This window comes from Trachurus trachurus (genome assembly GCF_905171665.1).
Source record: "Trachurus trachurus genome assembly, chromosome: 13".
Lineage (NCBI taxonomy): Eukaryota > Metazoa > Chordata > Actinopteri > Carangiformes > Carangidae > Trachurus > Trachurus trachurus.
This window is the reverse complement of record NC_139892.1, coordinates 8224607-8241912: the sequence shown is the minus strand read 5'-3', so window position 1 is coordinate 8241912 and position 17306 is coordinate 8224607. Positions and strand designations below refer to the sequence as shown.

The 17306-nt window shown below is 42.0% G+C and overlaps 1 protein-coding gene across 1 annotated transcript in view; it reads left to right on the top strand.

The window, feature by feature from the left end:
• The window catches only part of pipox (pipecolic acid oxidase), a 40053-nt gene extending 24144 nt beyond the window's left edge, over positions 1 to 15909 (top strand). The window contains exons 6-8 of the mRNA XM_083985018.1: positions 2727 to 2876; positions 7089 to 7164; positions 14784 to 15909. Of these exons, the coding sequence (XP_083841144.1) occupies positions 2727 to 2876; positions 7089 to 7164; positions 14784 to 14914 (357 nt within the window). The 3' untranslated portion in view covers positions 14915 to 15909. The remainder of the gene's footprint in view (positions 1 to 2726; positions 2877 to 7088; positions 7165 to 14783) is intronic.
• The last annotated feature ends 1397 nt before the right edge of the window (positions 15910 to 17306 follow it).

Below are 17306 nucleotides of genomic sequence, written 5' to 3'. Positions count from 1 at the left end.
TCATATAAAGTTTTCGTTGGACTACGAACTGGCCTCCCGGGTCTCCAGATGCACTTTGAGGAATAAAAAACTACTCCGAGTATTCATCAGCATGAGGGTGAATCAGTTATGACTGAATTTCATTTTTTGGTGAACTATTCCTTTAAGGGGAACGCGGAACCATGAAAGAGGTTTTTATTTGTCCATCAATTGGCTTCATTATTCAACATTAGTGTTTGAACCAGTGCTGCGTGTGCACTCACTGGAGCACTGCTTATCATATAATGCGACTTATTAAAGGATGATTATACAAACCTACATATATAAATATGAATAATGTTATATTTTATTGGATGTAAACATTGTGGTTTTGAAGTCCTGGAAATAACTAATCTCTCAGAAACCAGGTGTCTATATTTTTCTGTATTTGCAGTTAATAATTTAACTAATTAACAGGTTTTTAAATACATAATATGAATTAATTTCTCCCACCTGTTAAGCTCTTCAGTTTAAAAAAAAAATCTAGAGGATTTGTGCAGGATCTGTGTGTGAAGAGCTTCCTCTCCACTCACCCACTCTGAGACTGAAACCGCTGCTGCAAAGTCGAGAGTGAAACGCGCTGCGTCCTGCCTCGGCATCAGATTAGTGGTGGGAGTTGTTGCCGGGTCTGATGGCTCATCTCGGTGTCGGGGCATCATGGTGCAGCAGCGGGGGCTCGCTGCCTAATGGCAGAAGAGAGAGTCGGGGGGGGGGGGGGCAGATGGTGGTGCCACGTCGCATTATTCACTCTGAGACACAGTCACCGGAGCCACTGTAGTGTTCGCCCGATATCTGGACCATTAAACATAATTTGAAAGAAAATGAAGCCGTGAAGAATATTGTAATTACTCATATTGTGTGTGTGTGTGTGTGTGTGTGTGTGTGTGTGTGTGTGTGTGTGTGTGTGTGTGTGTGTGTGTGTGTGTGTGTGTGTGTGTGTGTTGTAGTAATCCCTCACTGAGTCAGGATGCTACATGATTTAAAAACATTGGAGACCACACACATACAGATTTTAGATTTTTAACACCATGATCCTCTGAACAGATTCAACAGCGTGATCAAACGTGACTTCAGTGGCATCTAACGTCTTTTACTCATTGGGCTTATTATGGTCTGTCTTGCATGAGACACTATAAAGTCATCTGTGTGTGTTTGCCTCGGTTCCAGTAGATGCTCTTTTTTTGTTGGCCAGTCAGCTGGTCATTCTGTTTCTTTTCTCTTTTCTTTCTTATTTTCTTTTTTATATTTTTCTTATCAGGCAGAAACAAACTAAATCCTTCCTGCGCAGATTCTACCATCTATTACTCTCCCTTTCCTTTTGCATTTCGCAAAATAAGATAATATGAATAAAAGACGTCCCACGTTCCCCATTTTTCTATAGAGATCTACTCACTGCACGTTCTCCTCAGTAGTCCCAATAGCCATAGTCTGGTACTTCAAACCATATAATGACGTATTTAACAGGAACTACTGTAGCCAAGATTTCCACCTTAATTAAACAGCTTTGGACTAATTGTGATCGTTAAATGTATATAGTTCCAGGGAGAATGGAGGCTCTCTGCCTTCCACCCAGTCTCTTAGCTGAAAACCAACCTTGCAAGATCAGAGCCTCCAAGCCAAGAGAAACATGGACTGCTTTATGGCGCAATTACACAATTACGCCTGGTAATGCGTAATCTCTTGTTAAAGGGATACTTCACCCAAAAATCAATAATTCACCAATCATCTACTCATCATCATACCAAGGAAGGGTTTGGAGTCATTAAAACTCTTTAGGAGTTCCAAACAACATTTTCATGTGGTGGCTTCAGCAGTATGGAGGTATCTGGATGTTTCATAGTGTGTGTTTTGGACCATTCAAAAGTGAGCTCTATCTGCCGCCATTATATGATAATCTGTTGCCCCCCCTGGAACTCCTAAAGCATTTTGATGACTGAATTGTCGAATTTGGGTGAAGTGTCCCTTTAACATTAGCCCCCTCAGTAGACATCTACTGTATGGCTCTATGGATTGCCTTCTTGCTTGTTTTCGCACTCCGACTTGCATACTGTAGCTCCGCTTTTAAGCAGTTCAGGTCACTGTGGGTTTATTTATATGACCTTTTTTGACTGCCATCTTAGATTCCTCAGAGAGAACGTCAGTCTTGTTGCAGGTTTTTCAATCAGGAGCAGCTGATCTGGAATCGTTAATATCAGTCATGTTTGATAATGATTGTACTGTATGAGATCAGGAAGGATCTGACCCAGAGTCATCTTGATGAATCATCAGTTATAACCTTTATTGTCCCTGTGGGAGGAATTCATTTTGGACTCATCACAGTCTCCATGATACACAGACGAAGCTAATCATGTTGCACACGTTCAGCACCAAACACAAGTACCACTGATCCTGTGGCCTTAAAGTGATATTATTTAAAAGCTCTGTTGATGTCAGTAGAAATGAATCTCTTTAGTCTGTAACGTTTCCATGACAGCAGTACTTCACATTCTGATCTCAGCAAAACAAACATATTGACTCAACACACTTGAGGATTATTTGGACAACTAATCATAACGAGCCTCGTTTCGGCCACAAACCTGAGACTGTGTGAGTGTCGAAACCAGAGAAACTGTTGCTTTGTTCAGTTTGCAGCTTGAACCTCGACCTGAACAACACTTCATGGTTCATATTGTAATGATGTTGTATAATGTCTGTCCTCCTGTCTGCAGATCTGCTACCACATGGGCAGCGAGACGGACCCGGACCAGAGGGACCAGCAGACGGACCGCTCCGACATCGACATCCTGCAGCGCTACGTGGCCCGCTGTTTACCGGGGCTGCTGCCCCGACCGGCCGTGGTGGAGAGCTGCATGTACACGGTGACGTAGCAACACGTTTTTGGTTCTAAAAGAGTCTGATATTAAAGGGATGGTATCATTTTTGTGGTGTGGGGTTGTATTATCTACAAATAGCCCCTAAGTACTTTAATTGCAGTAGCAGACTCTCTACACTCCTCCCGTTAGCAACGACAGCCCATAGCCCTGCCCAGAGATTTACAACATACAGTGTTGTAAACGGCCTATTTTCGTGGCCTAAAAGAGGTTTTACCTGAAAAAAAATACACAGTTCCATTCACTATAATATAATTTTTTCCAGCCCCTCAAAGTGCAGGAAAAACGCAGTTTTTATTTGGACCTAACCAACTGCTGATCGGCGGGCGCTAACCCTGGGCGGAGGGATACGTGAGTTGGTTAGGTCCAAATAAAACATTTCCTGCACTTTGAGGGGCTGGAAAAATTATATTATAGTGAACAATGGAACTGTGTATTTCTTTTCAGGTAAAACCTCTTTTAGGCCGTGAAAATAGGCCGTTTCTTTGGGTCTGTTCACAACACTGTTTGTTGTAAATCTCTGGGCAGGGCTATGGGCTGGCGTTGCTAACGGGAGGAGTGCAGAGAGTCTTCTACTGCAATTAAAGTACTTAGGGGCTATTTGTAGATCATACAACCCCACTTTAAAAAAATGCTACTATCCCTTTAATAAGCCTGTGAATATTCTCATTTGTCCAGGTCATAGTTATCTCAAGGAAATTTAAATCGAATGCAAGTGGACTTGGTTATTTGTCTAGGAGGACGTTTCACCTCTCATCCAAGAGGCTTCATCAGTTCATGTTCGCATCTGACCAGGCTGCGACTGGTCTCATATTAATGTGGATGAATCTACGTTACCCACTTGTTAATGGGTTCATTTACGATTAATATATCATTTTGTCTTTATAGTTATTTTGATATTATTATTTAGTGGTCAGCTCACCCAGCATTTCCTAGTTTCGGTTTCCCGGACGCTGCCCGGCGGGTCATGGGAATAAGATTAAGATTAATAGCAACAGTATAAAAAGAGAAACAGAATAAGACAAGTAGAATATAAACATCACACAACAATTAGTTATAAAAACAATAAAAAGTGCATGTAATAACGCCACCGGATCGCTAGTTGGCATCGTTTATGGTCGGAACTACGACGGTATCGTCTTCCAACCTCCCACTTTCGTTCTTGATGAATGAAAACATTCTTGGGAAATGTTTTCGAATTTCACAGTCCGTGCGGAGTAGGGGTGGGATTGGGAATCTTTGGGTGTGTCACAATTCGGTTCAATTCCGATTCTTAGGGTCACGATTCGATTCAAAACGATTCTTGATTTTTTTGTTGTTGAGATTTTTAGTTTGCTTTTTTAACACCAGACCATGTGAAAAGGTTGAATGATGATGATGTCTACAGATTATTATATCAGGAGCCATATTTCCCCCCAAAAATGCACATCACATGTTGCAGATTTATTCAGCAGCAATATATTTGAACCATTTCAAAGTAAACTGCTACAGCGCTGTGTACGGAAGCCTGTGAGGGCGCGTATTGAGACAGAGGAAGCGTGAATAAAAATCGATTTTTGAAGATTATGAATCGATCCAGAATCATAGAGGATAAGAATCGCGATTCTTACATGGATCAATTTTTTCTCCCACCCCTAGTGCGGAGGCTCATGGGAAATGTAGTGTGAAAACACTTTGCTTTCCAAAACTCCTCGTTGTCACTTAAAAGGAAACTAAACATTATTTTACTTCTGCTACTTCCTTGTATCAGAACAAGTTGTTCTTTTTCTGATGCTGTAGGTTTAGCATCTGTCCCTTCAGTTTTTGTGTGCAAAGAACAGAGGTGAAGTTGCTTCCTTTTATAAACTCCAGAGGTCACAAAGTTTATTCTTCTTCTTCCTGTTGTAGTCTGTAAATTCCCAAACAGACGCCGGCCTCCTGTCCTGGACTGGGACTGGCTCTGAGAGGATTTTCATCTTTGCTGTGCATAAGATTTGTTGGAAATTAAATAAAAGCCTGTCCCATATAGACGCCTGACTCTAATATAAGCCGGGTCAGTTCGGCAGATGAAGCAAACAGAAGCTTCTATTGGAGAATTTACTGTAAGTCTGTATTTTGTTTTGTATTTTTAAGAAAAATCCTACAGACTTACCTTTAGGATTGATGTCTTTGGTGTCTTTGCATGTGTTTTCTCAAGGTGCAGTGAGTTGAGCTCTCTGGGCTTCAGCTCCTCTCTGACACATCCACAGATCAACTTATCACAAGCTGATGAAATGTTGAGTTCTGCAGAGTAACACTCCTGCTCCTCAGAGGATGAACCTGGTTTCAGTCCAACTGGAGCTTCACTTCACTCTCAGTGTTGTTGGTTCTGTCCAACCTGTTCAGGTCCTAACAGACACCACAGGGTCTCTGTGGTCCAACATCTACATCAACAGTTCATCATGAGCTCAGGTTTATTATCAGACACTAAATCTGTGTGAAGTCTGAAGGTTTCTGTCTGTTCATGTTTAATTCACGAGCAAATCCGGCTTCTTCGTTCTCAGGTGTTCGCTTCTGTTTAAAGGATGCATAACTCTGCTGTGTGTGTGTGTGTGTGTGTATGTGTGTGTGTGTGTGTAGCAGGGGGTGGTGGGGGATTGTGCAGCTGCTCTGCCCTCCAGCAACACTCGCTGCTGCTTTCACCACGATCACAGACTGAAGCTGTAGGAAAACATAATATCTGTGACCTTGTCCAATGCCACTGAAAATCCTGACAGTCACGCTCCTTTCTCACTTAACAGGGAGCGCGACGCGCCGTCACCAGCGCCGCTCACAAAGAGGCCAGAGTGTTAAATTACACGTGTCTCCACAGCTCCCCGTTAAAACCCTGCGTCCTGTCAGAGGTGGTTATGTTTTTTCTGTGACGGACTCTTTGGTGCCGTTAAAAAACACGTTTTAAAACACATTTTTCCTCACAGACACAATGACACACAGCTCCAGAGGCCACGCGGCCGAGTGCACGGAGAGAGAGAGAGAGTGTGTGTATCCTTGTCAAGTCGTCAAGGACGGTCAGCAGCCACATGTCTATGGACAGAGAGAAGAAGAGGCTGCGTTCACAATCACACATCTTCAGAGTTAAACAACATCATGTTTAGTTTCAGTAACACAGGTCACGTGACCGTCAGACTCACTGGACACGTGCTGTGCAGTCTAAAACAGAAAGTAGATCAAGAACTATTTATACCAGAAACATATATACCAGTGGCGACGTAAATATGCGACACACACAACAATTATAAACCAATGTTTAATTTCACGTCGGTTGGTTCTTTGCCTCCACGTCGTGCCTTAAAAGAGAATTCCGGTCATTTTTGACCCCTAAATCGTTGTCGTGATGGTCACCCAGTGTTGGGGGGAGCAAAAAACACGACTAAAATTGATGCAGGAAAACCGGAGTTACACCATGGCTACCCGGCGCTAGGGATAGCGACAACGCTAACTTATGGGGGCAATTCTTTCAACCACAACAAACACTCAGAAAACAATAAAATATCTATGGTACATGACTGGAATCCTTAGAGACACCACTGAACCCATATTATGTACAGTATAAACAGTATAAACTTTGTGTTTTTGCATGTAGCCACTCACCTCAGACAGCCGAACTCTGAAACATCCTGGAAAGACATTACTATCCAATCGCAGAGCGCCTGCTCTCCCCGCCACAGAAACAAACACTTTTTCCTTGTTGTGATGATTTCTTTACAAAAATAAACAGTCATAGATATTATGGACATTACCACTGCACTTTTCAATCAGATCACGAAAGAAAAACTTGACTCCCGTTCACTTACATGGAGATTTTTCGGAATTGAGGTCCCATGGCGACGTTACATCCTGCTTCGCCTTCGGCTCTCTATACCTAGTCTCCATGCAACAACATGATGCGTTTAGTCTCCGGGCAAAAGCTCAGGAAAATTGACCTCACTTCACAAAAAGAAATTGTTGCGTTTTTGCTACGTAACATTCACTGTCTGTGTGAAAGGACTCATGGGGCGTGAATTACTCGCACGGAAAATACGTCCTCGGTGTGTGAGGGCGTTTAGTGTTAATGAGTCTGAATGAGTGTGACCTCAGATCAGTTCTGGTTCTGAACCCACAGGATCTAAAACCAACAACTCCATGGTCAAAGCAGCTCTTTGTTCATGTTAATGTTTTTTGTCGTTGTTGTTGTTGTTGCAGGTCACCCCCGATCGTCACTTTGTGTTGGACCGTCACCCTGGCTACAGCAACATCGTGATCGGAGCTGGATTCTCAGGTACGACACGACACGACACGACATGACACAATTAATTAACTACCTATATTCATTTCATTGTTTTAGCACTATCATCTTACTGATTTATAACTCTTATTCATCATTTCAACTGTTCATATGTTGTTGTTGTGTTAGTGTGCATTCGTCTCCTAAACTAACCCTGTTGGTGGTGTTTCATTCAGTCCCTTGTGAAGCACTTTGATCTGTATTTAGACTTTGTATGAAAGTTGCCGTATAAATAAAGTTAGATTGAATCATAGAAACCAGACTAAGAGCCTCCAGCTGTTCCAGCAGCTGTATGAAGCTTTGTGCTGAACACTACCATGTTTCCAGTGGTGAAGTTAACATGTTGAAGAGCAGCGTGCTCCTCATATAATTTATAATGTTTGCATGCTGGCACTTTAATTAGCATAAGACATAACGAGCAGCCGAGGCCGATGAAAAAGAGATTTTATTTTCCAAAGCTCTTGGTTTTAAGCAGATTCCTAGAACATTTGAGGCCACTTGAGATGTCAAAATTGCCTTTAATAAACAGTTTTTAAATCAAATTCAAATAAAGGTGAAGTTCAGTCCTTTGTTCTTGACCATGACGATGTCAAATTCTCAATTCCCAATTATTTAAATGACAATAAAATAATTATTATTCTGATGAAGAAAAGGTTTTCATTCTGTCGCTCACTATTATTGTTACAAGTCAGCAGGGAGACAGGAAGACAAACCCTAATGTTTTTCATAAATGCATTATGTATGACCCATTTATCTTTACTCAAAACACTTATGATATAATTATAAAATAATGGTACGTTCCATCATTTACATATAGTCGGATGATTCAATATAAAGAACGTCTGGTGTTCAAACATGAGTAATCAGCCTCCAGTTTATTTCATAAACCAAACAGGAAGTCACTTCATCCTACTGCTGTGGAAACAGGAAGTGGAACATTAGTCATGATGTCAGAGTCGACCTGCAAACATAAAACCAATATCTGAGTCTGGATGAATCAAACCAGTGACCAGTGATGGCATTTGTACCTGGAGCAAAGTAAACAACAATATGTTTACAAAAAAGAATGAAAAGGAAGCTGCAGAGACACACTACACAGACAGGCCCGCTTTAAAGGGATAGTTCAACATTTTGCCAAATTGGCCCATTGCCATAATCCCTATAGTCATAGCAGTAGGTTCGTTACCTTTAATTGTCGGTGCAAGCTATTTTTAGAATGGCGGAGCAGAGCCGTGAGCTGCTCAGAGCTACGCTACGGAGGCTCATGGGATTTCTTGGTTTCCGTCATCAAACTCATCAAATACACAATCCAACAACTCCACAACGCTCTGGTGGACAAGTTGTGACCTGCACATTCACCACGCTATGAGATAATAACAGAACGTTACCACACAGAGTTGTTTTAGAGGTAAATACAGAGACTGCTGCTGAAAAACTGTCCCTGAAGGCAACACGCATCAGCGGTTTTGCATGAATTTCCCTCTAAAGAACGGCTCTGCTCCGCCGTTCTAAAAATAGCTTGCACCAACAATTAAAGGTAACGAATAGGGGTGTCAACAATAATCGATTCGGCGATGTATTGCAATGCGGGACATGCACGATTCAGCATCGATGCGGCAACGTGCCATAATCGATGATGTCACTGTTTATTTTCTGGCCTCAAATAAAGTTGTGAAGTTTCAGTTACCTCCGGTGGCATTTCTGGAGCAACGACATGGGCAGCCTGTACTGTAACTACATGCTAAGTGGCAGCACCAGCACTAGCAGTGTTGCCGCTGGCTTTCTTTTTCCTTTTTTTTTTTTTTTACCCGCGGTCGGGTTGAAAATTAATTAATTAACGCTCATGAGTCCGGCCGTGTCATGTCCGAGATTCAACAAGCCGGTCGGGTTTTACCGTTAGCCTACCACAGGCTGTATGCCCGTTTATCACCAATAAACACAGTAGAGGAGGGGGAGTGACTGAGCTCAGGCTGTGTAGGGGGGGGAGTCTCTGATGCAGCGGGGACGATCATGGATCTGCTCCGTGACACTCAGCGCCGGTGAGCGCTGTGGACGCTAATGGTTAAAACAGCGCTTTTGACAATAAAAAAAAAAAAAAAAAAAGAGAGAGAGACCTGCCGTGCCGTGTAAAAAAACAACAACAAAAAGTGTCAGGACTTACTGTATCTGGCCCTTCAAAATAAAAGCCCCATAGTCTTTCATATAGTTCAGTCATATTGATTTTGAGTTAATATTGACAAGACACGGCTCCAAAGGTTTGTTTGTTTTTTCCTGCGACCAATCGACCAATGAAATTTTGGTCAGCTAATGATTTTTTGGTCGACTTTTTGGGGGCAGCCCTAGTGATTTATGTTTTCTTTTTCAGGTTTGAAAATGCCATATCCAATACCCTGTACCATTCAATTTTATTTTATTTAATGACATTTATGTCAAAGATACAGGAGAGTGATAATACACACATAGCAGCCGATAAAATCTGTTGTTCAATATCTCATAAATGATGAAAAATTTGCCGTGTTGTGTGCAGTAGAGTTTTGATGCATTGCAATGCATCGCAATGCATCGTAGAATCGAATCGAATCGTTACCTGGTGAATCGTAATCGAATTGAATCGTGAGGGCAGTGCCAATGCACACCCCTAGTAATGAACCTACTGCTATAGCAATTATGGCAATGGGCCAATTTGCCAAAATGTTGAACTCTCCCTTTAATTAGTGTCATGGAAATCCATCCAATAGATGTGGAGATGTTTCAGTCTGGTCATAGAGACGATGGAAAACACAAACACAAGGACTTTTAACAGCGAGAGGGAAAACAACGACGCAAACGGTGTCGATGCTCCGAAGCCGCCGGAGTCAAGTAGAAAATGTTGGCGTCAAAATGAAAATGTCAAAATCTCGACGAGACAAAAGAGCAGAAAAGCTGCTGGTGCACCAGATGTGCAGTTGACGAGTGCCAACACAGAAAGAGCAGCAGCAGCCAAGTGAATCAGCATCACTTGTCCTCACCCCCTCCTCACCCAGGAGGAGCACGGAGCCAAGTGGCCCAGTGCTCAGTGTGCAGCACAAAAGAAAGTGTGTTTACAGCACATGTTTGGGACCAGTGTGGGTCAGAGGATGGAGATCAGAGTCTGAGCTGGACTTACTGGACAGGAAAGAAAACAGAAAAAACAAAACAAAATGGACGACAGAGAGCAGCTGGAAACAGAATCAGAACGTCGTCTGAAACCGGTTTGAATTAGATCCATCCGGTTCCATCTGTTTCTACTTTGCCGTGTTTTTATTCTGTTCCAGTTTCGCTCTGAGTGAAAACAACAGACGAGCAGAAACAACAGGAAAACCGTTTGTGTGTTAAATCATTAAAAAGGATCAAATCTGAAAGACCTGCAAAACCAAAACGTTGAACAAACGAATTACATACTCATGGTTTTACTATTCCCTGTGAGTTCATCTGATTCCCAGCAGGAGATTTGTCTCGGTTAGGCTCCGCACTGCAACAGAGGACAAGGCTTTCACACCGATCTCGTCAGTGTTGGGGAAGTTACTCAAAAAAAGTAATTAGTTACTTATTACTCGTTACTTCTGTAAATTCGTTACTGCATTTGAAAAGTAACTTCACTACTTATAACTTTACTTTCCCATTTCTAAATTTACCGAGTAGATACATGGACAAACATCATAGCCCTAGTATCATCACTTAGGCCCGGATGTACTAAAGGTTTGCGTGTACAAAAACGTGTGCAAACTTGACTGCACAGCTGATCTAACCGGACGCACCGAGGATTGCGTCTCTCAAACGGGCAAAATTGCACGTGCGATCCATTTAGCGTGTTTGCCTTGATGAATATGCAAATATGAGCGTTTCTGCCAGAACGTGCAAAATATTGGGAGGAGTAGATGCAAAAAGATTTATTTATAAATATTATTTTTAACCTGAAACAGATTGCAGTGGAAGTTTTTGTGTCTTTATTTAGCACGTTTGAAAGGCAAGTCTTAACTGGCACAGGTTTGCCGCAAATGGCTGCGGATACTGAATTAATATGTAGGCCTACCAGGGCAAAAGCTCTTATATATCTGCATTTCCTCGCGTCTGGGTGATTTCCAGCAAACTGTGGAGTTTTCTAGGTGTTACAAGTCCTTTAAGCACCGTTACGCTTGCCGCATGTCCGTTGCGCTGCGCTCCTCTCCTCCCTCTCCAGTACCTGGCTGCTCAGCTCTGGGACCGGGACTGAGACGTCACCGCTGCCTTCACTCCGTCTGTGATCCCTCTGGTCAGGGCGTTTAGACCCGAGTGGGCACCTGCTGCCCAACACTGATCACAGCAGCTCTCCCTTTTTTTTTTTTTAACCAACCACATAGATAATCTCCCTCGTGCTGCAGCTCGACAATATGTTTATTTGCCTCTCTCTGAACTGAAAGTAATGAGAATATCGCCACTGGCCAAAACCCCCAGTCTCCGTCTCCATTTCCCTCTCGAACCGGCAGCAACGTCACTCGACTCAAATTGAATTCTATGGCAACGTGCTCAGGCAAGTAGCAGGCACACAGCCAGCACGCACACATGCCTGCACCGAACAGATCGAAACTCTACACACAGGCAAACACGGCTTGGGTAACGCAGGAAAGCGCGTTCCTATGGTCTAGTAAAGTAGTGTAGTTACCAATATTTTTAGTGTAGTGCGTTACTTTACTTCGTTACCCAAAAAAGTAATATCGTTACAGTAATTCGTTACTTTGTAACTCGTTACCCCCAACACTGGATCTCGTTCAGTCCTGACTTTATGTTAAATAAATTCGACCTCATGCTGTGTCAATTGCGTTGATACACTGACTGAAAATTTCATCCGTCATAAAAAAATTGTCCTCTTTTTTTTATGTGTGGCTCCAGTTGTGCTAAAAGTTGATCAAACTGGACCACTGTCATCCTAATATAAATCTGAAAACGGTCCAGATAGTTCTGCAGTTCCTTTACGAAAAGGTGGAACTCCCATTGCTCTCTGCATCTTCTCAGGATCGGATGGACCCAGTATTTTATTTTCCTCTACAAAAAGTGAGAGCACCACAAAATCATCCTCACAGTTTGACGACTCCATTTTCCCCCTGGAACACAAAATAAAAACGTGTGTGAACGCATCGGATTCAGTGTGCAAGGTGCCTGTGCGTAACGATTTGTGTCGGATGACGGATAGGAAAAACGCATGTGGACATTCATACAAATCCAAATTAGGCTTCATATCATGTTGTTGATGCTGCTGGTAGCATGGCATAACATTATAATTACCGTTGCAAAGATGCCACAAAGTTGTTCATCCATTTTCCTAGGTCGCTACTTTGCTAGCTACACACACACACCTGTTTACAAACCAATCAGTATCAAATGGAGGGAGACACAGCGTAGGTATGAGGACAGGACGTCAATATGTGATAAACAGTTCTTTGATGTGCTCACATTAATGCAGCGTGAAACCAGAACCAACCGGATCAAATGTAGCAAATATAGCAGGTATATCACCCTGGGTACAGACCTTGAATCGGACTTTCCAGCATGAAAACGCCCTGAGACTATGAATGAATGAATGAATGAATGAGTGAATGGTTTTCACAAATGTGCATGTGTGTCATCTCTGTCTTCACGGGCAGTAATGCAGCAGAATATGTTCACAAAACAACCTCACTGCCCAACAACAGTTGTGCTTTTTGTGCTGTGAACAGAAGATATTTTCAGTAAAGCGCAGGGCTAATGGAGTCATACTTGCTAATTAGCACATGAGGTTCAGTCAAAATCAGTTTTTCCTGATGATAGCTTGGCATAATGATCTTTATATTATATTTATTTTATATTTTATTTAGAGTATTTGATTTTGAATTGGCCAATTATGGCCTTTATTGACCTTCACAGTTTACAGTGCTAGCAAAGCTAAGAATTATAATGATAAGAACTTTTCCTAATAAGGTTACAGAGTGCTTCACAAAAAGATAAAAACAACAATTAAACATAATTGTGTAATAACAATGGTCAATCAAACAGAAAAATGTTTTAAAGGGACAACGAGGAGTTTTGGAAAGTGAAGTGTTTTCACACTAGATTTCCCATGAGCCTCCGTGTGCACAGTGAAATTCTTGGACCAGCGCAAGACGGACAAAAGCCAAAACATTTGCCAAGAATGTTTTCATTCATCAAGAATGAAAGTCGGAGGTTGGAAGACGATCAGATACCGTCGTAGTTCCGACCGTAAACAGCGATTCGGCGGCGTTATTTCCACGACCTGGGCAGCGTCCGCGAAACCGAAAGTAGGAAATGCTGGGCGAGTCCACCACTAAATAATAATAACAAAATAACTATAAAGACAAAACGATATATTTATCGAAAATGGACCCATTAACAAGTGGTAACGTAGATTCATCCACATTAATATGAGACTCTTTTATAACCAAAAAAACCTCCTCGTTGTCCCTTTAAAGAAGGAAGCTGTAGGTTTTTGGGCTCAGGCTGAAAACACCCGACAGTTTTTAGCTAAATAAACATGATCTGGAAAAACCAGGTGAAGAAACACTTAAAAGACGTAAACAAAGTGTTAAGTTGTGTTGCGATGCTAATTTGAATTAAGGATTCATCCTCCGGGGACCACGAGTGTCTGGGAGCTTCATCCTGGCTGAAATATTTCAATTATGGCAAATTAAAAAAAATCCTCCCTGACTCTGCATCTGTTTAATTAGCAGGTTAGTTAGCTGTGTTCATGGTGTTGATTAATATTGTTGCCGTCTGAGCTCGTTCTCCAGCTCCTCTGCAGCGAGGACGCTCAGAGACACGTTGGGAGAAGTTCACATAATAGGACGGCAAGAAAAAAAAAAGGAAAAGAAAAAGTGTGTTGCCTTCCTCCTCCTCCTCCTACTCCTCCTCCTCCTTCACGACGTGCATTTGTCATCAAAGCTCAACACAAGTGCTTTAAAGCAAGTGCTGGGGGGTTGCCATGGCTACAAAGTCACCCCGTGGGCTTGGCCGTCTATTGAGGTTTTCCATTCTCTTTCCCTGGCAAGATGAAAACGCACGTGGCCAAACTGTCAGAGCCGAGCTTTTGTGACTTCAAAGCCGGCCTGAATCCAGGGGAGCTGCGAGACCTTTGTCAGATGGCGGTGGCAGCTGCAGTGGCGGCGGTGGCAGCGGCGGTAGCGGTAGTGGCGGGCTGCATTCCTCCAGCCCTCTTGACATTCACGATTTGCCTCTCAGACCTTAGCAACAAGGAAAGTCAGGCGGCCGCCACCGTGTTTTTGAAAATAGACGCTCTCTCATCTATCTCACTCCTGGAGCACATGAAGCCATTATGCAGAGAATGGACGAATCTCCCTTATTTAGCTTTTGGTCCCAGTCGACTGAAGTGAAGAGATGCTCAGTGACAGGCATCGCAACAGCTCTTCTCCTCTTTTATGTATTCACTCACGTGGGGGCTCGAGCCCTTCGCCTGACTCAGACAAAGGCCCAGAGATATTTATATCTAAACTACGAGGTGCACGACACGCTCACATTAAGACATGGACTCATCTGACGACCTGTGTTCGACATCGTTTATCCACTGTCTTCTTTTCTTTTCTCTTCTCTTTTCTTCTCTTCTCCAGGTCACGGCTTCAAGTTTGGACCAATCATCGGGAAGCTTCTGTGTGAGCTCAGCCTGGGAGAGCTGCCCTCCTACGACCTTTCACCTTTCAAAATCGGACGCTTCCAGGCCAAGACCAAATCAGCTTTATAGTATAAAGAGCATCGAGAAGGATTATGTAATTTTAGCTAATGTAAGAATCGATATCATCATGGTAATTTATCATCAAGAATCACACAATGAAGACGCTCTGGGCTTTGTTTTATTATGTGAATTCTTCGTCATGTAATCAGCTGTGCAGCACTTAAGGGTAAATGTTTATATTTAAGCTCCATACAGTATAAAGGTAGATGTTTGTGTTAAAGCTCCATACAGTATAAAGGTAGATGTTTGTATTAAAGCTCCATACAGTATAAAGGTAGATGTTTGTATTAAAGCTCCATACAGTATAAAGGTAGATGTTTGTGTTAAAGCTCCATACAGTATAAAGGTAGATGTCCATGTGTAGTGTGATTATAAAGCAGCTCTAGGTTCTATATTAATACTGTGAAAGTATCAAAGCCTCAGTCCACAGAGAAATGCACACAGCCTGTATTCAGAAACTGAGCCTTAAAACCAGCCGTCAGGACTTCCTGTCACTTTGTGATGTCACAACAAAGCCCCGCCCCCTCACCACCTGGACCCACCATCCATCCACCACTTTGCAGGATTTGGTTTCTCTGAGTGTTTTATTGTTTAATCTGCTCTATTTTTTATTAAATCACCCAGAAAACAATCAGCCAATCAGAAGAGAGAGGCTCAGAGTTTCTCTCTTTTGATTGGCTTACGCCGACCTGTTGTTACTAGAGCTCCAGAGAGAAGCCTTAAAAACAAATATAGATATTTTTTTATGGATCAACCCTTCAGATAAAAATATGGAGCTTCCAGCGTCAGTGTGTTTGTATGAACTTCTGTAACAGGGTCACGGTCTGTAGTTGTCTGATTTCTCAAGAGTATTTTATTTTTGGTTTTCCCTAATTCTTGGCTTAGTATAAATACTAGAATCACAGAAAAGCAGGTCTCATGGCTCTGTGCAAAGCACTTTTAAATTTTGCTAATTAACTCTTCGTGCTTGTATAATTTATTAATTTATACATTAAAAAACTGAACCATCAACATTTGTTTTCTTCTCTTTTCAGTTAAAGGTCGTTTCATGTGGCAGCAAAAAATTGTTTTCCAAATTCAGTTAAAAATATGAATAAAACTGAATTGATTCAAAATTGAAAATCTAAATATGCCAGTTTCCAAAACTTAAAGCTTTTGACTCAATTTAGTTCACTTCTTTTGACTAATTATTTCACATTATCTCAATAAAAGACACATAGCAGGCCACATATTCTCCATTACAATCTACCATTCCTCATTCGTTTTAACACTGTGTCACAACAATCAGTCTTGTTTTCCAAAGCAACAAGAGTTTTTATTTTGTTTTGTTTTTTTTTGGTTTTTTTTACAAGCAATAAACTAAATTTTGAGCCAAACCATCAATGACAACAACATTCTGACAATGTTGTTGCAATTGTAAAATCATCCATCTGTGACAAATGGTAATAAAAAGAAGCTTATTGTCTTATTGCTCTGTATGATTTCATGCATCTGTAAACCTCCCCCTCGCTGCTTTCCCAGCATTCACCATTTTGCCAACTAAGTGCGTGGTTAAAAAGACATAAGCCCGGGGGCCATTTGTCTGTGAAGCCAGCTGCGTGCCTCGGCTTCAGAGGTGGCCTATTGCCTGGATTTATTTCTCCATGTACCGGTAAACATTTAAATCACTAATCAGACGGCCTATTACAATGGTTGCCAACCAAGGCCATCAGCAGGAATGGGAAAATTATGCAGTGAGATGGCAGAGATCAGTGAGCCATTTGCTCCCTTGCCTCTAAGTGACTTCAGATGGATAGCGAAGGACCATTATGCAAATTGCAAGAATTAGAAGTACATTAAACATGCAAATGCAAATATTCAACCACCAATAATCATCAAGCAGGGCCAACTAAAACGCCTCTGTGGAACAATGTCGAGCCTCCAAAATCCTGAGCTAGAGGGGAAAAAAAGCTTTGTGTGTGAACAATGTGTGTGATACAGGTGTAAGTACACACCTGTCACCTGTCCAGGGTTCATACAGTGTATGAGAGAAAGCAAAATACAGCAAAGATGAATATGGTTATTATGGAACAATTAGCCATTGTTGGGGATAATCCATTCATTCAACTGAAAAAAAAAAAACAACAGATCATTAAAGCAGAAGTGAGTGGTCCGGTCGTTTTCGCTAATGCTGCGTTCCAGGCAGGCTTTTGAAATCGTAAATTACAGCTTCAAGTCACAACTTACGACTTTGTAGCGTTCCAGGCAACCCACTCGTGTTTTTCCGACCTGTTTTACCGGTGAAAGTCACTATAACGGCCACTCGTAACTTCCGACCGGTGAACTCGTACCAGATCGAACTGGTACCACTTCACGGTCGGAAAAATACGAGTTTCCTTGAACGCACCATAACAGTCCTCGT